Below are 24,525 nucleotides of genomic sequence, written 5' to 3' on the forward strand. Positions count from 1 at the left end.
GTGGTTGTGTTCCCTCTCCGCTTCTCCTGATTCCAGCTCCCTGTGAGACCGTGAGCCCCTAAAAGGCATGGCAGGGCTCGGTTATATGATGTCCCCCAGCCTCACGCAGCCCAGCCACGGACCCCAGGCAAGAACTGAGAGAGTGGAGGTTGGATATTGAAGGGGTAGGAGGTGGAGAGAGGGGCTGGGGGGGCAGTGTCTAGCAGTTTGGACAGAGCCCAGCCTGACCTCTGCATCCCCTTTATCTTGTCCTGGCATCTCCAACATGTCTTTTCTATCAAAGGGCGCCCTCTGTGGCCTTTGGCTTCCCACTGCACTCGGATGTGCTGGGTCCACCAAGACCTCGCCTCCACCACCTGAGTCTCCGTCCATGGGGTCCCTTCTGAATTCTATTGTCCTTTGGCCTTTTTTTTTTTTTTTTTTTTTTTTTTTAAGATTTATTTATTTGAGACAGAGAGGATGAGCATGACCAGGAGGGAGAGAATCTCCAGCAAACTCCACACTGGGCACAGAGCCTGACACAGGGCTCCGTCTCACAACCCTAAGATCACGACCCGAGCTAGACCCTCACCCACATGGCCACCCGGGCGCCCCATGAATTCCATTGTCTTTTGCTCAGGTTCCTGCTTAACTGGAGAAGAAAGGTGTTCCCAGGCACACCCAGCTTCAGGTATCTGTCAAGAGCCTTTGGGTTGTAAGAAACACAAAACCAGCTTCAGGCTGGCTTTAGAAAGAGGAGAATTAACTGACTCGAGGAACCGCGAAGTCCAGGAAAGAGGGGCTCGAAGGAGGGCACTGGGGTAGGTCATCTCCCAGCTGCCTCTCTGGGGTCCTGCTCACCCTTGAGCACGCTGGCTTTGCTGGGCCCCCCCAGCCCAGGAGCTCCAGGCTTCCCACCACTTAGCAGGGCCTCCTGAGGGTAGCAACTGGTTTGGGGGTGCCCGTGCCCTGTCAGTGGTCCAAAGGCCTCTGTTTGCCTGACTCAGTCACAAGGCGACTGCAACAGGAGCTCGGGAGGGTGCTTGACCCGGGTCCCCACAGCCCTGTGGGCACCCTCGCCAGCCTACAGTGGCTTCGAGGAGGGCTTCCCCGAGGAGGGCTTCCCCAAGGAGGGATCAGGGCTCCTGGCTTCACTGGCCAAATTGTATCCTCCTTGGAACCAGGAGAGGGGAGGGCAGATGAAATGTGGGCAGGTAACAAGAGGGGACAGCTCAGGATGGGAGGGTAGGCTCCCCTCTGGCCTGTGTCCCTAGCTCCTGGATGGAGAGAGCACCTCTCTCGAAATCCTATTGTAACTACCCATCTTCTGGACTCAATGTCCCGCCCCCACGCCCAAGTTCAAGGAGAAGCTTGTCTCCCCAGGACCCAGCCTGGCACGTGGGAGATGATGAAAGGTGCCGCCAGCACAGTCGGGCAAAGGAACCAATTAACTAATTTATTTTAATCTCAGAAATTTGTCTAATCAGTTTGGAGGCCTCCACTGCCCCTACCTGAGTCCCTACCTAATCTCAGCCTACACTGAAGGAACCTGAGAAACATCTAGGGGTGGGGAATGCCCCTCACAAGCACATTCCAGTGAAATCAGCAGCTTGCTCAGAAGTGTCACTGGGACCATGTTAAGATGGGGAAACAGAAAACTGGCTCAGATCTCAGTAAAGCTCCCTGGACTTTGGTTTTTGCCAGGACAGGACAACCCTGAGTTTAGTCCACAGCCCCCAGAAAGTGTGCCCGCTCAGTGCATGTGCGCCCATGTGATTCAAGTCCTGGTGGGCAAAGGAAGCCACATACCCGAGGTCCCTTAATTAGCACCACCGGAGCCTCCTGGGGAAGTCCACAGACTTCTCCAGAGATAGGAGAGGGCCACCCCACATGCCTGTGCTGCTTTGGGGGCGGTGTGCCACAGCTGAGGGGTCCAAGGTGAATCTCAGGGCCTCTGGTAGCTGTGAGCCTGGGCAAGTCACTTCCCCCCATGGGTGCTCTCACCCCAAAGATGGGACAACATATCTAGAATTTGATGGGGAAGACAAAAGGAGAGTGCTTATCCCAGGGGCAGCCTCAGAGGCAAGAGTGTTCCCCATGGGAGGACTCCCCTTCCCCCAGCCAAGCCAGCACCCCCAACCCAGGCGGTGCAAGAGTCCCCTGGGAAAACAGTTTGCCAGGCGAGTGGCAACAGCGCTGCCCACTTTGCCTCTAACTGCTGGCACATGCACCTTGGCCCTTGGCCCTTGGAACAAAGGGTTCCAAGATTCTGAGTCATGTCTAAAATTGATTTGTGTCCCTACTTCCCATAATGTTGCTGGTTACAGGGCTTTCTGCTTAAAGCTGCAAATTACTCAACAGCCCTAACTAACAGACTCTAGCTGCTTCTAACCTCAGGGTTTAGGGGGCAGCTGATCCGACGCTGGGGAGGGGCCCAGGTCCAGCTCATTGGAGGAGGTGGACGGCAGCGGCCTTTCGGATGAGCCGCTGGGTCAGGGGTGAGTTGGGCTTCAAGGCGTCACGCTCCATCAGAAGGTTCCTGTGGAAACGGACAAGATCTGTGATGGAACCTCCTAGAAGTGGGGGGGCCCTGTGATCCCTGGGCCCCAAGAGAGGACAGGCAACTCGGGCTGGGGCTGAGATGGGAAGAGAGGGGACAGCATCACTGCAGAGGGGAGGGGAGGGACAGAGACCAACAGCAGAAGACCTGGTCTTGGCAGGGCACTAGGTGGGTGGGGGAGGTCAAGGATGAGAAGGCAGGTCAGGGCATCGGTGTCGGAGAACATGTCGACACTCGCCCCAAGACCTAACTGAGTGAGCGCAAGACCATGGCCTCGTCTGCCTTGGGAAGCTGGGGGCCCATCCACCTGCCAGACAAGAAGGTAGAGCCTGGCCGGAGGGTGGTCGGGAAGCCACGCCGAGGCCGACTCAGAAGGTTACGTGGCAGGAGACCAGGTATGGAGAAACCCACGTGTAAACAAGTTTTTAAGGCAAAGACCCTGAACGATTAATAACAGTGCTTCTGTGGGGTGAAGGGTGGGGGTAAGGAGGTGGGCCGCACTCAGGGTGGGGACGCAACGGGTGGGGCGCAGGGTTTCCACCCTGGAGGGGAGGGGAGTGAACTGCCTGTCACCCCGACAGCAGCAGGTTCTCCTCTGTGGCCAGCATCTGCTCTGGGCTGCCGCCATGGCGTGTTCTCCCCCAACACCCCAGTAGGCAGACCGCCCCGCTTGGAGGAGGCCCTCCACCCCCGTGGCATGCCCCCACCCCACGCCTGCCCTCAGCCAGCCTGTCCAAGGGGCCCCACCTTCCCTGCCAACCTGAGATGCCAACTTGCACCCACACGGGGGCCTGGAACTCTAAGCAGTGTGACCCCTACAGAAAGGTGTGTGGCTGTGGCTGTGGCAGACGGCCATGGAGGGGTGAACAGGGAGGGGCGCGTGGGACGCATCAGCGACCCAGCCAATTCCAGAGCGCCCAGAGCGCGCACAGCTCTTTCATTAGTGCTGAGAACACCTGTTGGGACAATGGGCCTCACGAAGCTTAAACCCTGGGCCTTTCTGCCAGACCTCCAGGGCTCAGCCTAGGGTCACCCCGACTTCACTGGGTCTCCCGACCCCTATTCTACCCACCAGGTACCCCACAGCCCCTCCCTGCCCCCTTTCTCATTGATGTTCCAGTGGGGTGCAGGGGACCTACGAGGAGACCGGGCTGCCCCGTGCAGGGCAAGGCGAGCTGAGGCGTGGGAGCTCCCAGATTGCAGGTGAGGGCTGGGCTTTGCCGCGCTTTCTACTTCAGGTGCCCCCGCCCCAACACCCCTAACCCTCCAGCTCCTGCTCCTCCTAGCCTGACCACTGCGCCTGATCAGATCTGCTGGTTTGCGGGCCGCCTCTCAACTGTCTCTCCTTCAGGGCACCCTCCCTCCCTGAGTCCCGGCCAGCTCAGCCTCCAGAGCAAGGTGTCCTGGCCCGCACCCATGGCAAGTTGATGTGTGCGTGTGTACATGAGACAGTTGCTAGTGTTCCCCCAGGAGACGTGCGCTCCACATGCCGGGCCCTGAGTTGGCCTGCCCCTCCCCCACCTCCTGGAACCCAGCAGAGCCCGTGAGAAAGGGCATCCCGGCAGAGTGCGCAGCATGTGCAAAGGCCCAGGCCCCTGAAGGAGCAGGACGTGTTAGGTAACTATAGCTCAGCGTGGCTCGGCTCGGAGGGCTAGGAAGGGCAGGAGGGCCGGCCTGGCGGTGGGTGGACCCCAGTGGTCAAGTCGAAAACCAAGCAGGGAAAACCAAGCACCCCATAGCCTCACATCCTTGCAACCTCAAAGGTGGGAACCGTCTCTGGCAGAGGGAGGTGGGAGTCTCGGCAGGCTGGAAGCCCCTGGGAAGACCAAGTGAGATGGGCAGCTCGGCTCAGAGATGTCCCCAAGCCTGGCATGGGTGTGAGCGAGGAACTCACCGAGCCACGTTCTTGTGGACGCCGGATGTGCAGTTCAAGGCCGCGTGGATCAGCAGCTGGTTGAAGATGTCTCTCTGAGAAGTCATTGGGGCAGGTTAGGCTGGTGTGACATGGGGTGAAGGATGGGAGCCCCCATCCCACCGCGGGAGGCCTGTTCTCGGGAACAAACTCCCCAGGTGTGGGAAAGACGAGGACACCAGCGCTCATGGGCGCTGACCCGGAAAGAGGCCAGCGGTGCAGCCCAAGGCTGGGGGCTCACCTGGGCGTTGCTGCCCCCGATCTGGATGATCCGGTAGCGGATGGGAAGGAGCAGTTCCAGAACACGTCCGGGGTTCCCGTTCTCGGCCTCCACCAGGGCCTGGCACAGGGGCAGCCCCACTTCACGGGCCAGGAGGTGCTGGCAGTTCTCCCCGGGGGCCCTGCCAGCCAAGGAGGTGCCCTCGGTTACTGGCAGGACACCTTACACTGCCTGACTCAGGTGTCCTGAGGGAATGGGCCGCTCTTTCTCAGCCCAGCATTCCTGGCTCTGTGCCCGACACAGCAGGTGCTTGGGTCAGGGGTGCTGACAGAGGAGAAGCGGGCGGGAAGGGGGAGAACAGGGTTCTCAACCCTGGCTTGAACAACCCTTTCCACAGGGTTGGACTGTGCTGTTGGGGGACCTCGGGCAGGTCCCCCAACGTCTGGCCTCAGTTTGCTCATCTGTAAAGTGGGTACAGTGCCAACCTCACAGGGCCGTCAGGATTGCACACCGTGCAGATAAAGCCTGGTGCTGAAGTTGGCCCCCACGCTGGGGCGCACGGCTGTCACGGCCCATGTCTCTTTGCTGGCCCGCAGGTGGGGGGTGAGCTGGGTCATGGGGACAGTAGGCATGGCGGCAGCAGCCTGCTCCAAGCCTGTCTTAAAGAATTAGGGGGGCCTGGTGGCTCAGTTGCTAAGCATCTGCCTTTGGCTCAGGTCATGATCCCAGAGTCCTGGGATCGAGCCCTGCATCAGGTTCCCTGCTTGGTGGGAAGCCTGCTTCTCCCTCTTCCACTCCCCCTGCTTGTGTTCTCTCTCTCACTGGCTCTTTGTGTGTGTGTGTGTGTGTGTGTGTGTGTCAAATAAATAAATAAGATCTTGAAAAAAAATTAAAAATAAGTAAATAAAAAGAAAGAATCAGATCTTGGAGTGCCCAGTGGGCTCCCCAGTCCTTCCCGGGCTGACATGACCGCCGCTGAGCTGCGGACACCTTGCCTGAAGCTGCCTCCCCAGCAGAGGCCCATGGATCCTGCAGCTCGGCTCTTGGGGGAGGGGACGGGCAGGTGGCTGGGTTGGTGGCCAGCTCCAGGACAGCACCAGGGGTCACGGCTCCCACAGCTCCGGCCCTCCGGGTGGGAGACGAAGGGTGGCTGCTTCCCTGGCCTCTCCTGGGACGGAAACTCCCACCCATGGCAGGAACCGGGCCAGGGGGCTGTGTGGCCACACCACCGCACCTCCCTCTCTGGCCAGTCTGCCTTAGCAGGCACTGTCCCCAGTTGGCAGATGAGAAGACTGAGGCTCAGAGCAGAGAAGCACTTTGTCCAGGATCTCAGAAGGTATGCAGCAAGGCTTTCTGGTTGCAGAGCCTCACCAAGCCCCTGTGGGAGCGGCACCCATGGCACGGAGGCTCCTACCCCCAGCGGGGCGATGGAAAGGCGACTCTGGCTCCTAGGAGAATAGCCATGTCCTTGCGTGATATAGCTGGTGGGGGCACACACCTGTGGGACACACATATGACAGCCACCCTCCATGGGCATCCCCACGGTGGCCTTCACTAGTGGGGCCTCCAACCCCAGCCTCCTGGGCCGGTCTGGCCAGGGATGGAGCAGACCTCAGCCTGCCCCCAGCACCCCATGGCCCTCCCAGCAGGTCCCTGGCCCCTTGGCATACTTGCTGGCGTCCTGCAGGGTGGTCAGGAGCTCCTGGGTGGTCCCAGAGTCCCGAGCTCCCAGGGATGCCATCAGGAAGTGTGCGTCGTTGAACAGCAGGATGTGGTCCCGGCTGTGCTTCCGGGTTATAGGCAGGACCTCCTGCCACCGCTCGCCCACAGACACCCCTGAGGGCAAAGGGAAGAAACCTGCAGGCCTGGTGTCCCATGTGAGCATGTCCTACGCACGGGCCTCCTGAACCCCCATGCCCCCCAGAGGCCCTTGTGTTCCAGCTGGGGAGGCTGGGCAGGGGAACAGGGCTGGCCGGTGGCCTCTGGCCTCACACAGAGGCCTTTGGGCCCCGTTTATGTTAACTTCGTTTAATTGTAAATGCAGTAGATGCTTGCAATAGAAAAAGGAAAAAAAAAAACTACTGAAGGGTATGAAGTTTCTGGCCCCTTGGACGAAGCCCAAAACCATTTTTGAAATTTGTCCTGGGATTACCGTTGGCATGGCACCTGCTACCTAATAAAAGTCGGCAGAGTTAAATAACATTCTCTCACATTTGTGTCGGGATTTCTCGGCGCTCCCCGGCCCCTTTCCCCACCTCGCGTCCCTCCTGACTCCTCGAGTTACTACCTCCTTCCTACCTCTGATGTGGGTGACCCCTATGGTAGAAACATTGCCCTTGACCTCTGTCTCTCAGGCAGCAAATCACACAGTTCTCTTGAGTCTCTGCTCTGCTCGGTGAGGGAGCAAGCGGCCTTTCCCTTCCCTCCACTGTGCCTGCTAGCCTCTGTCCCCGCATGTGCCCGGGGGCACGAGGCTTCAGGGTCCCCAGAGAGCTCCCGACGGCTTCAGAAAGTGTGGGCTTTGGCCTCCCTGAGCTCAGCGCCACGAGGCAGATGGGAATCCTGCCCAGCCCTGCTCTAGAAGGCTCCCTGCAGACCCGGATCAAAGCCAGACTCTTCACCGGCCTTCCTGGTACCTGGGCTCCAGCCGCCTGCCTCTCGTCCTTGCCCACACTGACCCTGTCTTTGGCCCCTCGCCCAGTAACAGGCAGCTGGTTTCTGTGTGGGCTGGTTTCTGCACATCACATCCTTTCCCACCTCTGCCAAGCAAAACCCTCCATGGGCCTCATGGCTCACATTCACTCCCACCGGGAGGCTTTCCTGGAAACAGCTTGCCCTGTGCAGGCCCTCAACCCCACACTGTCCCGCCAGCCCAGGGCCTAGTGTGAGTAGAGCTTTCGCTCTGTTGGGCCTGAGGGAGAGGGGAAACCATCTGGCACCTGGGCTGTTGGCCAGAAGCACCAGAGCTGTGTTCGCAGCTATCCAGGCTGCCTGCAGAGCTTGGGGTGACGGTGTTGAGAAACCTCTCTGTCTGAACTCCCAGGGAGTTGAGGAAATGTCACCCTCTTCTACTAGAAAAGGAGGCAGCATGCAGAGCCTGCAGCACGCAGAGCACCCGTGCTCTGCCGGACTGGCGGGCAGGCGGCGGGAACGGCCTGGACCCTGAGCTTGCGCACCCAGAGATGATGGCACTGGGATAAAGGGGGGGCAGAGGCTAGAACCCACTGGCTTCGGGCTGGCTGGAAGGTGGCTGCAGAGCCGGGACCCAAGGCCACACAAAGGCAAGCCGCTTGGGTCTGCGACAGGACCTGGAGGGGCTCAGTAATGAGTTCCTTCCCCTCGTTCTGTGGGAGGGAAGAGGGCAGAGGAGCCCAAGGGGAGGGCGCAGGTCTTTACCTTCCATCTGCAGCCGGTACAGCATGGAACAGCTGTCCACCACGTCCAGCATCGCCCCGCTGGCCTTCAAGCTGGGGAAGACCTGGAGGACAAGGGTGGTAGGCAAGTAAGGGGCCCCAGGGATGGGCCACGTGTGGGGCCTGCACAGAGCCGGCCCTCAGCCAACGGCATCCACCGCCATCACCCTGCACCCTCAGCTTCCAGAACCAGCCCGTCGCCCAGGGGTCTGGCCGCGCCAGGTGCCAGACCTGAAGCAAGGCCCCAGCCCCGGCACAGGCCGGGCGCTGGCACCTGTCCCCTCCGGACCCTGGCCTCAGACCACGCTGGCGGGTTCTGCATTCATCATGTCCCTCGCGGCATGGAGGGAGCCGTCCTTCTGTATCACCCCACAATCCTGACAGAACTCAAAGGGAGGAATCAACTGACACTTTGCTGACGGTTTTCCTCGGGGTCAGAGGCCTGGGCCCCAAGCATTTTTGTGACCCCCCCCCCACAACCTTCTATTACAAAGCATGCAGGGGGGTTCCCAGGAGCTGCAGTCAGCCTTCTTTTCTCTTAAAAGCTGCCTGGGGGCTGCAGGACGGGGCAGGGGAGTCGTGCTCACTGGGCCTGGGGCTGCAGTCTGTTCCAGAGACGGACTGTGGGGCTGGTGAGTGGCCTCAGTGCCATGGAACCCTAGGGTCAAAAACGGTCTCGGGGCAAATTTTGCGTGTGTTTTACTAAAAAGAAAGAAAGAAAAAGAAAAATTCCTGCGGGCAGATCATTGGTTGTACCAAAGACAAGCAGTGTAAAAGGACTACAGAAAATTCCGGGATTTCGGGGAAGACCACCTTAGCTGTGTCATTGTTCCGGCGCCCGCTGGGACCCAGTGAGCGCCTTCACCCGGTCCCAGCAGCGCCTCCGCTCGGCAAGAACGAACCCGAGGTCTCGCACCAGAAAGGAGTTCTCTCTCCAGCTGCGTTTCTGGCTGAGACGGTGCTGACGGGCTCAACTATGCGCTAGAGACTAAAAGGCCAACGTCTGCCATCCACCGAGTTGGCTGCAGAAGTGGACTTACGTGGTTATCGTAGATGGTCAAGGCGGCCTCGTATTCGCCCTGCAAGGATCAAGTGTAGGTGATCAACATGGGAGAAGGTCAGAGGTAACACCGCGAGAGGGGCTGGACAGTCCCTTCCCCTGCCTGCCACCAGCACCCTGCATGAGGGGATGGGATGCGCTGCCTAGAGGGTCTGAGGGTCAATGAGCAGACGCTTGTCGACGCTATAAGCTTTCTCATGTACTTCTTCTAGTCTTTTCTTCTATTTTCCTTTCAGTACCTTCAGTGGGGACCATTGCTCTCCTCCAGACCCTGAGCACAGTGGGCCCTCACCTTCCAGGGAGCTTCTAGATTGTCTCTATGGTAAGCACCACTGCAAGAAGGTGCTGAGTCCCTGGGATCAAGGGTGCTATCCCCGACCCTCACTTCCCCTGGGACAAACCCTTTGGAGGCTCTCATGTCTCCTTCGGGTACAATCTGGGGGGCTGGGGTTGGCCATTCACTCCAGCAGCAGAGGACTCTCGGTCTAGATCGTCTCCATAGATAATACACATAATTTCCATGTCCAGACAGTGAAAAATGACTAAGGTCATTTAAGCCTGAAAAGCTATTTGAAAACGTGAATGCTCCATTACAACCAGACATTATCTAAATGTGCAAACGCAAAAAATTATCCCTGGGATACAGCAAGAGGTAAAAAGAGACTGATTTCACTGGACGTCTAGACAGGATAAGAGCGGCCCATCTTACCTTCTCAATCAGATACAGAGCCCAGTGCCAATAATTGTGACAAGCAAGCATATCGGAGTCCTGGGGAAAGAACGAGAAAATTTGAGAAGAATCTGACAGCCCGTGGGACCGAAATTACTGGCTGTGGTTTGATGACGGGGCCGAGCCCCTCCCCACTCTTTAAGCTCGGGAAACGTCTCCTGGGCCCAGCTCGGCGGGACTGGTGACATGTCGGCCCCACAGCTGGAGTGGGAAGAGCAGGGCCGACATCCAGGCAGGCCTCAAGCCCTCCTTATGCACGGAGTAGAGAAAACGGGCGATAAATCCGTTGCACGAATGGGTGCAGAGCCCCGCTGGGTGTCCAAGTCCCAAGAAAGCCATGAGGATCAATAGGCCCCAGGCTGGACCCCCTCCAAATAAGGGGGGTGGGGTTGACATCTGGACAGTTACTACTGGCACCCATTTGGCCCCACCAGGGATGCCCGGCCTTTCCTTCTGAGGCCACTGCAGATGCTTCCTCCCCTCCCTGGATACTACCTTCCCTTTCTTGGGAAAAGAAACTGGCCACGCCCCTTCCCTGGCCCACGTCCACCCCGCACCTGTGCTTGAGGACATCCAGATGCCTTTGTCTCCTCTTCCTTCCACCCTGGCCGGCCTTAGTGGCTGTGCTCCATCTGGTCCTTGGCTGGGACACCCTCCATCTCCCCACCCTTTACCTGGCAAACCCCTACCATCCTTCCATACTTAGCTCAGGGTTTGCCTCCTCCAGGAAATCTTCCCTGACCACTTCCCCCTCAAGTCCAATGGGGTCGAATGCCTCCTCTGAGTTTCCACATCCCCGAGAGTGCCCCCATCATGGTGTGGTTCATGGGCTGCTGGGTAACTGCTCACCCCACTTGACTGGGCCTTTAAGGACACAGAAGTCTGGGCTGGACTCTCAGTGAGGTGTCCAGGGTGGCAGAGTCTGAACTCTAGTCTGGGGCAGGAGTGGGAGGAAAGGGAGCGCCAGGTCACAGTATCAACTGCAGGGCTGTAATGCCAGGCCAGAGGCTGCCCAAAGCCACGACGGGGGACAGATGCAAACATCAGGGGACTAGCCAGCCTGGACTGCCTCATTTTACACATGCCTGGAGCCAACACCCATAGGAACTCATATAGGGCCAAGGGCTTCATAGTTGTTACAATAGCAGGTGTACCAAGGAGGAAACAAAGCTCAGAGGGTCACTTTCTTGCCCCAGGGTCCAACCAGACCTCAAACACCTGTAAAATCACAGCATCTGGGGGAGGGACATCTGGGGGAAGGTCCTGGCCAGGCCTTCCCTGGGCTCCCTCGGGTCTGCCCAGGCAAGCCCCTGGCCCTTAGCAGGGAGGGTGGCCACACAGTTGCGCCCCCGACCCCAGACCCACTGCTCTTGTAAGAGCTAGAAGTACCTGCCTGGGGGAGCCTGAGGGCAAGACTGCACCCACCGTCCCCCTCCCCAAGCCCTGGCTCAGGCTGCCCCACTGCCTCTCCCGTCCCCAGTGTTTGTGGATCCTCAGAAAGATCTGTGTGTGAACCTCCCGGGATCATCGTTCTGAAAAGTTATCTCACCCCTGTTCACCTGCTCTGCCTAACTCCACTCCCACTCCCCGCTGGGAAGTCCCAGGCCAGGGAGCAGCTTGGAGGGATGGAGGGGCTGTGCCAGTCCCTGCCTGCTCCCTGCCGGATTCCTGGTCTCTTCCTGGTTCCCTCAGGCACTGAGCACCTGCTTCTCGGTGCCAGGCACAGACTCCCCGCCTTGGCCAGCGGGACCTGGGGAAGCCCACCATGGCACAGAGGAGGGCAGGGCTGCAGACAACACCTGGACAGGTGGCCAGGCTGACCGCCAGAGATAACCCTGGGGACACGTGATGCACACAGAGGAAGGAGAGCTACCTGGCGCTGACCCCCGCCCCAGGAGTCCCTGCTGAGCCCGCTGGTGGGTGGTGGCAGAAGGGGCAGCTCAGGGCCCTCCAGGTTCTCAGTGGGGACAGGCTCTTGTGCCCTGGGAGTTTTCCGCTCTGTGCCTTTACACCAAATGCCCCAACACAAAACGTATTCTAGAATCACCTGCAAAACACTGGCAGGTTTGGCGGGGAGCCATGTGGCTCCCGGTGGGGGACACTGTGTCTTGACAGAAACTCCTCTAAGCAGAACACAAGTTTTCCCAGAGCTAACCTAAGCTGCACCCCGGAACTGTTGTCCATAAAGCCTCAGTTTAACTCAAGGGGCTGCCTGGGGTTTTCCAGGCAGGGGACCCGTGGACAAGAATCGTACCTTCCAGTGGGCTTCTGAGGACTGCATAAACTCTACTCCGTCCTTGATTTCTGCCTTCATCTCGTGAATGTGGGCAATGGTGTGCACCGACCACGCGTCCGTGGGGTTGATAGACAAAGCCTACACAGGGAGGGCATGAAAGACGATTAGAGAGAACGTGGATCTGTCAGGCCGCCCAGGGACCTGAGACACCAAGTGACATGGGGACGAAGGGCCCACGCTGGACGGGCACACGTGGGGCTGGCATAAGTGTGGGAACCGGGCTCTGCCTCAGAACGACAGTGATCCCCAAGTCCAGCCCCACTGAGCGTCCGCATGCTGTCACTAGTGAGGGTATCACTGCCCCCCTCAAAGCTGAGGGACCGAGCTCGGGGAGGCTGGCCGACTGGCGCAGGACCAGAGCTGGCTCATTCCAAGGCCGGGACTCGGCCCCAGGGCCCCACGGCCTCCCGCACGTGGCTGAGTCCCCTGCAAAAGGCCAACCAGCCTCTCTGGGCCTGTCCGCCCTGGTGAGAAGCAACAGCACCGCGGAAGTGAAGTGCCCCAGAGGGTCCGAATGCTGAGCCCACCGGCCCACCCCCAACTCGGGCTCCTGGCTCCCCCTTGCAGACGACCACACGCCTATGAATGGCCTTCTGGGCTCGTTCTGATGTTCTTACTCTTCAGAACAGTAGGCCCTCCCATGACCAGTGAGCTTGACGGTGACCAGCAAGGCAGGCAGGACACAAGGTGGGATTCCGACCCCATGGTTGTCTTCTTCTTTTCCTCCTGGGTTCAGCTTCTGTGTTCTGGGCACCTCCCGAGTGCCAGGCACAGAGCAGAAGGCTGAGGCTTGAAGCAGCGGGCCATCCAAAGGAGCCCAGGTCTCCTGCACCACACACCAGATCACGACCTCCCCCAGCCCCGCTGCCTCAGTGCCCCATGCTTTTCCCAGAGGCAGAGTCCCTGGCCTGGCCCCCTGCTGTGGGGCCCACAGGTTGCCCCCAGCAAGCCCAGCCTCTGCTCCACCAGCTGCTTGCACAGGCCCGCCCAGGCCACGTGCGGACGCTGTAAGAAAGGGACGTCTTGAGAAGGGACCCTCTGAGGTGCTGCCCTCCTGCAGGGTGGACGCAAGGCCTGCCGCTCAGCGCTCAGCGTAGGGAGCGGGGCAGCTCCCAAGGTTAAGGCCCACCCTCTGCGAGGGACACCAGACCAGTTTCCTCACTGGGTCAGAGTCACAGAGGCTCAGCACCACCCAGGAGGTCCCCCTAGCCTTTGCCCCCAGGGCCTGCCCTGCCCACCTCCCCCGCCCGAAGCCTCAGCCTATCCCTGGGCTCCACACTTCCTGAGCACTGTGCTCCCCTGCCCTCCGCCCTTTGCTCTCCCTGCCCCTGGGGTTTGGCTTGCAGCCGCAGCCGCTAGGCCCACACCCCATGCACCACCAGCCTGAGGCCTCTCCAGACGCCAGGGGAGCCGGGTGCGCGCCTCGCTCTCCTGGAGGCGTGGCGGTCACTGCCACTGTGGGGCCCTGCTCCGTGATCTCTGGCGTACTGGCACTGGGGTCAGAGTGTGCCGCCTGCAGGAGGGGGTGCAGCGGGAGAAAGGGGCATGAGGCCAGCAGAGCAGGGCTCCCCAGGCCACCACCTCCTTATGCCCCAGTGAGGCATAAGCCTGTGCCTTTTGTCTATCCTCTGGCTTCTGGAAATATCCTGCCAGCCCTTGGCTGCCCAGATGGACATCACCGAAGGAGGGGGTCCAGCTGCCATGGTCTCCAGGGCACCTTCCTGTGGCTGACCCCCCCTGGACAGTGTGGCCTGCTCACCCCAGCCAGGGAGCCCAGAGGCCTTGCAGGGAGCCATCACCCTGCGCTCGAGTCTGGGCTCCATCTCGATAACCGGAACACATTTCAGGAACCTCACGGCCTCCTGGGGACGGGTACTGGGGGCCAACTAGGGCGATATCTGTGGGGAGGAGCACTGGGCGGGATGTGGGAAGCCGGGTCTGGTCCAGGCAGCCTGAAGGACAGCGGTCCGGTGAGGAGGCCTGGCCGAGCACCTGCTGTGCCCTCCCTGAGCTGCACGGAGTGAAGGAGGCTCCAGCCATGGCCCCTCTCTGAGCCGTGACCCCGTCATGGGGACAGTGAGGAAGGCAGTGCCTCGTGGTAGATGTGAGCAGGTTAAGCAGCTGTGTATAAAGTGCCTGTATGTGTGACAGCCCCTCTGTGCCTGGCCTGTTTCCACTCGCCTGAGGAGAGGGGCTGGAGGACAGGGACTCCAAGGGCCACAGAGGACACCCCGAGCCCCAAGTCCACTGCCACAGCCTGCTGCCTGCTCCTGGGCCCCTGGTGAGGGCTGCCCACCACACTCCCGGGTACCAGCCAGCCCACCAGGAGAGCATGGCGGACGGACCCGGGCTGGCGGGCAGCACACACCCACCCTCCTTTGCACTTTCACCTGGGTTCCCTCCCTCTGGAAGGGGGCAGAGGTTCAGGGAAGGGCTGGCTGGCAGGAGCCCAGCCCCCGGGTCAGGGCCCTTGGGGAAGCAGCTTGCATTTGCAGTCCCGGGACATCTCCCTGAAGCTCTGCTCTGAGACAGACAGAGCTGGGGGAGCCTGGAGCTGCCTCCTGTGGGGCCGCGAGGGCGAGGTGAACACAGCCCCCCTCGGCCTCATCACACCCAGGAAGGCGGAGTGCGGACTGCAGACCGCGGGAGGGGAGGCTGTGCTCGCCGTGGCCACGAGTCCTCCTCTGTGTCTCTGAGGAAAGGGAGGCTGGTGGGGGGCCGTGTGTGCTCTGCCCCACCCGACGGCCCTCCCTGAGGGGTCGGCACCTTGGCAAGGGCCCTCTCACCTCTTTGGCCAGCTTCTCTGCCTTGTCATAGAAGTTGGTTTCCATCAATCCAAATGAATAGATGCCTTTCACGTAGCTGAAAACAAAACAAAGTCTTCAGGAAAAGTGGCCTGTTTAGCCCTAAGTATGGGCTGAACCGTGTCCCCCAGAAGGACATCTGGACATGGACCCTAACATGAACACGGACATGGAATTAGGATGTTTTCAGACGGTGCAGTGGTGATGAAGTCCTACGGCGTGAGGGCCGGCCCCAAATCCAATGACCGGTGTCCTTACAAGAGAGAGGAGAGAAGGCTTGGACACACAAACACACACACACACACACGCTGGAACCACAGAACACAGGAGGATGCTGGGGTGGCACAGCTCCAGGCCAAGGAGTGCCAAGGACTGCCAGCTACCTCCACAAGCTAAGGAGAGGTGAGGAGGTGAGGAGGGGTTCTCCCCTGGAGCCCTCAGGGGGAGCATGGCCCTGCTGATGCCTTCATTTCTGCCTTGTGGCCTCCAGAACGCTGAGAGCATGGATGTCTGTTGTTTTAAGCTGCCCGGCTTGTGACACGGTTATGCCAGCCCTGGGAGATGGGCCGCCCTCCCCTTCCCCAGCCGGGCACCACCCCAAGTCGCTGGATACTCTGGCCGGTGGGGAGCACCATTACCACAATTGTCCGACCCCCAAGCCCTGTCTCTAGAGCGGGCCCCTTGGCAATTCACACCCTACCCCCATCAACGGCAGCGTCTCCCCTGAGAATGCCGGGGGCCATTTCCTTCCTGTCCGGTTGGGGGCACTCACTGAGAGGCACTGAGAGGCACAGCCCAGGACGCCTCTCGGGGAAGCACCAGTGAGCACAGGCTGGTGGTGGCTTCTAGGAGTGCCCAGCCCCTGGCCTGACCTGCGCTCACTGGGCAGCTCCTCCCCAGACCCCAGCTCCTAGAGGCAGGGACCCTTCTGTCCTGCGCCCTCTTGGCCCAGGGCCAGCCCCGCATGGGCCTGAAGACACTTCCCGGGATACATGGGCACTATGACTTCTCAGCCATAATCGCCAGCACAGAGTACTGGGCTGAAAGAAGCATTCTCTCCTGGGGTTTGGAGGGATTACGGGAAAACTAGATAGAGTGATGGAGTTCCTATTTGTGACTCAGACATTCTGCTTACTGCCGTGCACGTAGACAAAGCTGGGCTCTCGTGATTCACAGAAGCCACGTCCTAGCACACTGGCTTTCAGACTTTTCTTTCAAATATTTATTTCTTTCAAACACTCAAGTATTTCTCTTAAATATTTAAGTATTTCTTTAAATATTTAAATATTTCTTTTAAATGTTTATCGGGGTCATTTCACCTGCAACATTTACACATGGACAGAACGCTCCTGGTTTACCCAGTCCCGTTGGGCTCTTGTGATGAGGTTGTCTCACGGGCCCACTTGGCAGGGCTACGGCACTCAGTTGCTCGGCCAGACAATATCTAGGTGCTTTCGTGAAGGTTTTCTTCAGGTGTGATTAACTTTTAAATCTGTAGATTCTGGGTAAAGCAAATGACCCTCCAGAGCATGGGTGGGCCTCATCCAATCCATTGAAGACGTCAGAGAAAGGAGTGAGGTCCCCAGAAGGAATTCTTCTTCCAGATTGCAACACAGAGACCCTGCCTGATCCCGTAGACTGCTGGCCCGGACTGTGGATTTCAGACTCTCTTGCCAATCCCTGTAACTTCATGAGCCAATTCCTTAAAATCAATCAACCAATCTCCATACACACACACACACACACACACACACTCTCACACATACATACGTGTATGTGCGTGTAAATGATGCGGCTACAGATATTCATACCCTCTTTGCTCTGTTTCTGTGAAGAACCCTGAGAACACAGCTCTCTAATCCACGAGCCCATCTGTGATGGACACAACCATCGTGCGTTTGTTTTTTTTTTAACTTGTATTTATTTACTTGAGAGAGTGAGAGAGAGAGAGAGATCATGAGCAGGGGGGAGGGGTAGAAGGAGAAGCAGGCTCCCTGCTAAGCAGGGGACCCCAAAGCGAGACTTCATCCCAGGACCCTGAACCATGACCTGCCTGAGCGGAAGTCAGCCGCTTCACCGACCGAGCCACCCAGGCACCCCCATCCTGTGATTAGACACGATAGGGGTCATTCTGTGTGGTGGTCACCAGGGCCTCCCTCTCCTCCTGAGAACAGAACAGAGATGCACATCCTGCCCTCTCCTGGCTGGGTGACCAGCCCCGGCCGACGACTTGGAAGTGGCAGAGTGTGTCCCTTCCTTTCTGAGCCCTGCCACTGGGAGTCCCTCAGGGGTGCCCTCGTCTCTCCCTCAGTGATCAGCTAGATCCTCTGGGTCACTGATGCAGGAGGGAAACAAGGACGAGGTTGCAGAGCCCTCAGCCCTCCTGTGACAGGTGTGTAGTACGTGCGAGAAATGAGCCTGTGGAGAATCAGATCTAGGAGCTATTTGTTACTGTGGCAGAACTACCCTGGGCTGATACATACGGTACTGCCTCACCCACAGGATAGCATGGGATGAACAGCAAACAGAGAGACCTTTTCACTTGCAAGGACAGGGAGAAGAGCCACAGTAGATTCAGTATTTTTAGGGCAGGGTCATGTTTTCAGGGCAGAGAGGGAGAAGAAGAAAGAAACGACGTGATTTCCAGCTGGCACGTACCTGCTCAGGGGGATGCTGGGTGTCCAGAAGGGGTAAATTCGGGCCACAGAATCTCGCATCTGCTCCTGGTAGCCCAGGTAAAAATAGGCATCGTGGGAAAATTTTAGGGCCAACATGTCTGTTGGGTGGTCCCAGAGGATCTGTTCCCATAGTTCACAGGCTCTGGAAAAGTTCCTGCGAGACAAAGAGAGATTTCTCAGCAACACTGGACATACAGTTTATCCACAGGAGGCAGAGAAGCCCTCGCTTCTTGCCAGTCTGCACCAGTTCAACAGAAATGTATATAATATATCAAGAGTGGAGGGGAGAGGGAGGGAGGTGGGGTAGAGAGAGAAGGAGATAGAGAGAGAGAGAGAACATACTATATATACACTCACACACAAAAGTTTCTATGTTAGGTTGTGGCTCAGAAAATTGAAAAACCAGTGGGAAGCTTTACTCTGGAATTCAAACCAACCAAAAACTGGTTTAACAAGTTGCCAAAGCTGGTGAACCAGCTGCAGAAAGTCTGTAGGGCAGGGGGAAGCCCACCCCGGGCCGGGCTGGCCACTGGCACTGACCCAGCAGAAAAGGCCAGGCGCAATTTGCTTACTGCTTTGGAAGCCACATACCATCATCCACTCCGGTCACCTAGCTGGGCAGAGCGTCAACCCTGCCTGAGCAGATGCATTGGCTATCCCGGAGAGGGGCTCCAGGATCAGAACATCCACACACAGGGGGACAGCTGTGGGGACAATGGAGGCAGGGGACAACATTGAAGGCCACAGCAGACACTCACGAGGATGTGTATGTAGCATGTATTATGTATGTATATGTATTAAGGATTTTGCTTTGAATGCTAGATCGGAAATCCTAGCCACCCGTCCCCTCATCTGTGTCAGGTGCAGGCACAGCAGCAGACAGGGAGAGGGCTGCGGGAGGCAGGGTGAGGACCACCCCAAGTCCCCCTTGCCGAGGGTACTGGGTGCCCGTGGCATCGCCTGGCCAGGGAGGCTCTCACCCCTTGGCAAAGGTCTCCACCGCAGACACGTGTAGCCGCTCCCGCTGCGTCAGCGGCTGTGCTTGGGAAACCTCCACCATTGTCTTCACGGCCTGATCCAGCTCCCTGTCCAGCCGCACGGAGCTTCCAGTGCCGATCAGCACGAGGCCGTTGGCGATGGCGTGACCCATAGCTGGGGAAAGGTTGGAGAGCAACGAGTGACTGCGACGGCCCCACCCCGCCCCGCCCCCGCCAGCCTGGCCAGAGTGTGAAATAAACACCCCCCCATCCCAGGAGGGCCCGGGCCGGCGGCCGGTGCGCTGCGCGCTGGGCCCCCACCACCGTCGGAGCTCAGCCGGACCCTGAGTGGCACTGTGGACCAGTGTCTGCTAACAAGGGCGCTGCGGTGCGTGCCAGTGTCTGGGGCGTCTCCCCTCACCCCTCCACTGGGTGGACCGGTTAGGCGCTGCCCGTAGGCTCCCATGGCCCTCCAGCCCTGCTTTCCCTCCCCTGCCAACACTCACTACTGCCTGCACAGAGACGCCAGGGAAGGGCTCAGCTGATGGTCCAGTGCCAGGGGCTGGTCTCTGGAGCACAGTGGGTCTGAGCCACGCCCATGCACAGAGAGCTTGGGGGTGCAGTGGGGGACGGGAGGCTCTGCCTCCGGCCCTTGCAGCAACCTTGCCGGCAGGTCCGCAGACCTCTAGGCCCTCCTTGAGCTTCCTAGACCTCAGCCTGACAGAGCCAGGGTGTCTGCTGGCAGCTGGAACTCGGTCACTGGCCCAGGCCCGAGACAGAGGACCCGACTACAGGGTAGTGTTAGGATGACTTCTGTGGTCCCTGCTTCTATCCTGCGGCCAGAGGTCTGCTCAGCGCGCCTGAGCACACTCCTGACTCCTGGTCCCCTGTAGGCTGGGATCCGCTTCCTTTTGCCCCCATTCTGGGCACCCTGTCCTCAGCAGGTTCCAGAATGCACTGGGCTGACCCACCTACGCCCGCGGCACACATGGCTAATCTGGAAGGCAGCTACTGCTCACCCCTGTACCACCAACACTCACGTGGCTTATCTGGGATGCCAACTTCTGTCACGAGGTCTCTGTGGCTGAGGCCTCACCAGGGTCCCGAAAGGCTGCCATAGCTGCCTCTCAGGCTCCAGAGACAGGTCCGGGATACAGAAAGCCTTATGTGGTCCCAGCCACCCAACTACCAGCTGGGTCATTTGGGATACATTTCTGGTTCCCTTTCTTCCTCTGAGAAGTGGGATCAGTATCTTTCATGCAGAACTGACCAACAAGGAGGGAAAAAATTAGGAAGATCCCTTCTGGGGAACCCGGCACCTGTACAAAACCAGCTGTTATTCCAAGCCCGACGGTGGCTGTCGCCTTCCCGCCCTCCCTCCGTGCAAATGCCAGCCCGATCACTGCCACCAGCCTGCCATCCCCGTGCCAGCTGAGTCTCGAAGTCAGGGAACCAGAGAGGCATGGGGCCCACATGAGGGGGCTCAACTCAGGGGCGGCATCACTCACCGAAGGTTGGATCCGCGGCTTTGAGCTTCGACAGGCAGCCCTCAATGCCACCAAGACTTCTGTCGTTGGTCCATTTGACATACTGAAACAGAAAAGACAGAACAGACCTGTCCTCAGGGAGTCCTTCGTTTGTGTTGAGGAAGGCATGTGTCTCAGTCTGGATCTTCTCTCTAGAGAATTCAGGACTTTACAGTCTGAACTCCAAGGGACCACACCTGGGTTGGTTGTCATGTGAAAAGACTAAACACCCAGAACTGAAGGCACGTTTTCTAGAAACGATCAGGTCACCATTTTCAGGAAGGAAAACATCTAAAGGAAGCTTCGTCCTGACAGGCGACCTGCCCAGAGCAGTGGCTTCTTTAGTCAAAAGATGGGCCTTGAAATCTGGTACCACAGTAGGAAGCTTCCTAACTTTTATTCATTCCTTCCAAAAAAGAACTTTATTAAACATTTAGGACAAAAATTTAGAAAGAGGCATGAAAGCCCAATGATCAAACAGTCTCACCCCCATTGGTAGACGTGTTTCTAATCCTTTTTTCCCCCAAAAATGCTTATTTTGGGGGACACCTGCGTGGTTCCGTTGGAGAGGGATAGGACTTTTGATCTCAGGTCAGGTGTTGATTTCAGGGCCATGAGTTTGGGCCCTGCGGTAGGCAAGAGAAAATAAATAAAATAAAAATGCTCATTAAAAAAAAATCCTAAAACCATAATAGTACACTGGATTTTATTTATTTATTTTTTAAAGATTTATTTATTTATTCGACAGATCACAAGTACGCAGAGAGGTAGGCAGAGAGAGAGGGCAGAGCAGGCCCCCGGCTGAGCAGACAGCCCCATGCGGGGCTCGATCCCAGGACCCTGAGATCATGACCCGAGCTGAAGGCAGAGGCCTAACCCACTGAGCCACCCAGGCGCTCCAATACACTGGATTTTAAGACGCGTCTCATCACGTTTGTCTAGATGTCTAGACATTACAATGTCTAACCTACATCTTCACAGAACTAGCCGAGCATGTTTTCCTAAGACACAGAGGAGGCAGTCTAACACAGACTGGCACAGTCTGATCCTGACCCATGGGACGGAATATACACAGGCCATGCGGGGGTCGGGGTAGACCATGCCACATTGAGGACTTGGGCTGTGTAACAAATCAAGGGCTCGACCAAGGCTAAAAGGAGCAGGAAGAGCACAGAGCTCGCAGGCACACAGTGGAGTCCTGCGGCAAGCTAACGGCATTTCATCGGCTGTTGCTTCTGCTTGGGTTTCTAAAAGCTTTTTCGGTCCTTATGTCATATGGATGGACTTAGTAGGCAATGCTCTCTCATTGCTCATGATAAACACCAGGTCTGGGGGTTTCTATTGGCATATATAGACCCAAGTGCATCCTGCTTCTGCCCTACCTGAATGCAGGAGCCAGCTCAGCTCCCTGGGCCTCAGTTTCCTCACCTGTCAGGGTAGTTGGACTCCGCCTCTGAGACCCTCCCAGTTCCAAAATTATAGGCTCCTTCGCTGGTGTTGGGAATGGCTAGGAACACGGTGGACGGGCTCAGAACAGTCAAGCTGAGCGCAATATAGTCGAAGATTCGCTCCAGTCCAGGGCCCCAGGCCCTCAGTGGAGGGGACCCACATCAACCCCCGCAGAACACAGGGGGAGGCCCATGGAGGGCCAGCACCTCCATAAATATCCCACTGCTCTCTGCCCACCCCTGGGGCCACCTCTCAGCTGTGCCATGGGTCGGCAAAGATGCCTCCAACTCCAGGCCCCAGAGTACATAAATTTCACTGTCACTGGCTCCTAAATTCATCATGAAATGGAAAACAGCACGCACCAGTTTCCAAGCTGTGGGCTCTGGGGATTCAAAGCATTATGAAGCATGTTTGTGTCGCCAGGACGCCCTACTGTACCCAAGCTGACCAGGAGATTTGGGTCGCCACGGGGCTGATGGGCTCCGCTGCTTATAAAACCAGAGTGCTGATAAAGATGTTAAGCTGTAGAAGCTTCGAGTCTGGTGCCCGCCGTGGTCATCATTCAGCAGCTTTGCATGAGAGTGCATCGGGCGATACGTGCGTTGGGCTAGAAATCGAAGCTCCCCGTGTTAGATGGGAGCGCGGGGCACAGCTGCTCACTTGCCGCAGGGCCGCTTACTTGCCGGCATAAAAAAGGGGATGCCGGAACATTTAAACATGAAAAATATGTTCCCTAAAAGCCTTCAGTGATTTTCAAACCCGCACGGTGGGCCTTCAGAGGGGAGACCACCGCATTGCTCGGGAAGCATACCTGGGTCAGGGTAGCATCGAACAGCTTGCAGGCCTCGTTGCTTGAGGTTGAGAGTGGGAGCCCCGCATCCTTCCACGCCTACACACAGCGAGAAGAGAACACCCCTTTATCCTCCAAATGGAAACCCCCCACACCCAAGCACAGAGGGTCTCCAAATGCAGAAGCTTGTCACCCGGTCTGGGTTTCCAGAAACCCCAGCCTTGAGGGCACGGACTCTCCGATTTCAGAGACAGTGCAGAGCACACGAAGCTGAGCCCTGGGTGGGCGAACCTCATGTAAATTCCAGCGTGCGGGGGTCTCTAAGTAGCTGTGTGCCTCCTGGTGACGTCCTCTATCAGATCTTTGGCTGGCCCACATGGGGTTCTAGAGGATATATGGGGCACCCGTGCAGTGTCTGCTCAGAGAGCAAGCACACAGTACATGTAAGTCCCTGATAAGACTGAAGGGAGGTCTGGGAGGCCAGGAAAGGGGTATAACGCTACCCTGCTTAGTGGGGAGGGTGGTATTTCCATCTGGCCCGCAAGTCTATCGGCCAAACACCAAAACAACGCCTCCCCTCTCGCCTCCCCTCTCTCAACTTCATCAGGCGACTCACACCTGTTCACCTTTACAGCTGCCTTTGGTGCCCCTACCAGGGCCTCACAGACCTGCGACTCCCCTGGGAAGAGAAATACCCTGTACCCACCCGTCCCCACCCCCAGCCCAGATTGCCTCTTGCATAACGCCGGGGTAAGGCCCCTGAACTCCACCTTCTTCTGCAAAATGTGTACAGGATTCCCAAGCAAGCGGACGTCCCTCCTGTGCCATGCCTGGGCTAATGCTTTTTAGGTCCCGGGGTCTCCGAGGGGCCGACACACGCGGCCGGGGTCCCACGGGAGGGTGCTCTGGTCCCTTCCTGCAACCAGGACGCACGCCAGGACCTCACGACCGACTCTCCAGCTGACCTCGGTTCCCACGCTGGTCGATCCCGCCTCCTCCGCGGGCGCCACGCCATCCCCGGGCCGTGGAGCCGGGCCGGGGTCTGCCTCCACTTACCTGGCAGTCACGCAGGGGAGCGGGAGCCGCCATGGTGCGGAGAGGGTGGCGGGGCAGGTATCAGGGTCCAGGCGCCTTCGCAGCCTTGCCTATGGGGATGGGGGGGGCGGGGCCGGACACCGCGGGGCGGAGCGGGCGCGCTCCCCTGCTCGCTCACTGGCCAGAGGCGCCGGCCCCGCCCCGGGGCGCTCTAAGGAGGTCCGCGTCTGCCGCGCCGGGCTTGGGCTGGAAGGGGTACGCCTCAGTGGGAGCGCCTACCACCCCATCAGACACCTAGCCTGGGCCACAGGGCCCGAGGGCGCTCCACCCCTGCCAGAGGACTCCTCCCTGCTGGGGGCCCTGTTGGGGACTCAACTGTAGAGTCCCTTGGGAGGCAGGGGAGCCCTAGGGCAGCTACCACTTTCAAGCTCTTCAGAGTGCCATCTTAAGCCTTGCCCGGCACACATGCCTAGAGGTCGTTTTTTGGAGTTAAATCAAACTGAATGACGCTCACTACTAGAGTCTTTAGAAGAAAATCTGCTACATGATCCCATTAGGTAATGCTGATTAATATGCAAATAATATATTGCTCAGGAACTGATTCCAATGTAAACGCAAAAGAAACCAGAGATGGGAGGAAAAACGGAATTCAGATCAATGGGTGCCTCCACCCGCAGTGCTGAAAATTCTCTTTTCAAGGGTACCTTGAGGCCTTGCACTGCCCCCATAGTGCTGTCCCCTTACTTGTGTGTGAGTACCACGTGGGGGCGCTATTTTTATCTTTTCTGGTTATTTTTCTTTTTGGTATCTAGATCTTTTATAATACTACCATTCCCCTCTGCCTACCATCTGACTTCCTTGTTCTACCATGTCTGCAAAACTTCCCAGAGTTTTATGTGGTTGTCCCCACCAGAACACTGAACTTGCACTTGTCAAGGACAGTAAAGGCCTTCCTACTCCAACCCCGTCGTTGCCTTGGCCACCTCTACCACCTCCTCTTCCAATCTTCATCTGCTCTGACCCAGCAGACCAAGCGGCTCCTTTCATGAAATCCCCCTTCCTTTGGCTTTCAAGACACCACACCCTCCTGCTTTCC

General features: G+C 58.1%; 1 protein-coding gene across 3 annotated transcripts; it reads right to left on the reverse strand.

Annotated features, from left to right (window-relative positions):
- Positions 1-1,421: 1,421 nt before the first annotated feature.
- TTC38 (tetratricopeptide repeat domain 38) lies at positions 1,422-23,501 on the reverse strand. Of its 3 annotated transcripts, none has more exons than XM_044227318.1 (14): positions 23,451-23,501; positions 22,416-22,493; positions 20,138-20,219; positions 18,633-18,804; positions 17,633-17,806; positions 14,957-15,032; positions 12,129-12,248; positions 9,854-9,913; positions 9,125-9,163; positions 8,068-8,149; positions 6,342-6,507; positions 4,693-4,852; positions 4,434-4,507; positions 1,422-2,518 (listed from the first exon to the last, which is right to left on the reverse strand). In XM_044227318.1, the coding sequence occupies exons 1-14, from the start codon at positions 23,481-23,483 to the stop codon at positions 2,425-2,427; spliced, it is 1,410 nt and encodes a 469-aa protein (XP_044083253.1). In that variant the 5' UTR covers positions 23,484-23,501; the 3' UTR covers positions 1,422-2,424. The 3 variants fall into 3 exon arrangements, with proteins under 3 accessions (XP_044083253.1, XP_044083252.1, XP_044083254.1); XM_044227317.1 differs by lacking the exon at positions 23,451-23,501 and adding an exon at positions 22,686-23,018; XM_044227319.1 differs by lacking the exons at positions 22,416-22,493; positions 23,451-23,501 and adding an exon at positions 19,670-19,894 and having other exon boundaries at positions 20,138-20,207.
- Between the last annotated feature and the right edge of the window lie 1,024 nt (positions 23,502-24,525).

The sequence above is a fragment of the Neovison vison genome, chromosome 12, assembly GCF_020171115.1.
Source record: "Neovison vison isolate M4711 chromosome 12, ASM_NN_V1, whole genome shotgun sequence".
NCBI classification, from domain to species: Eukaryota; Metazoa; Chordata; class Mammalia; order Carnivora; family Mustelidae; genus Neogale; species Neogale vison.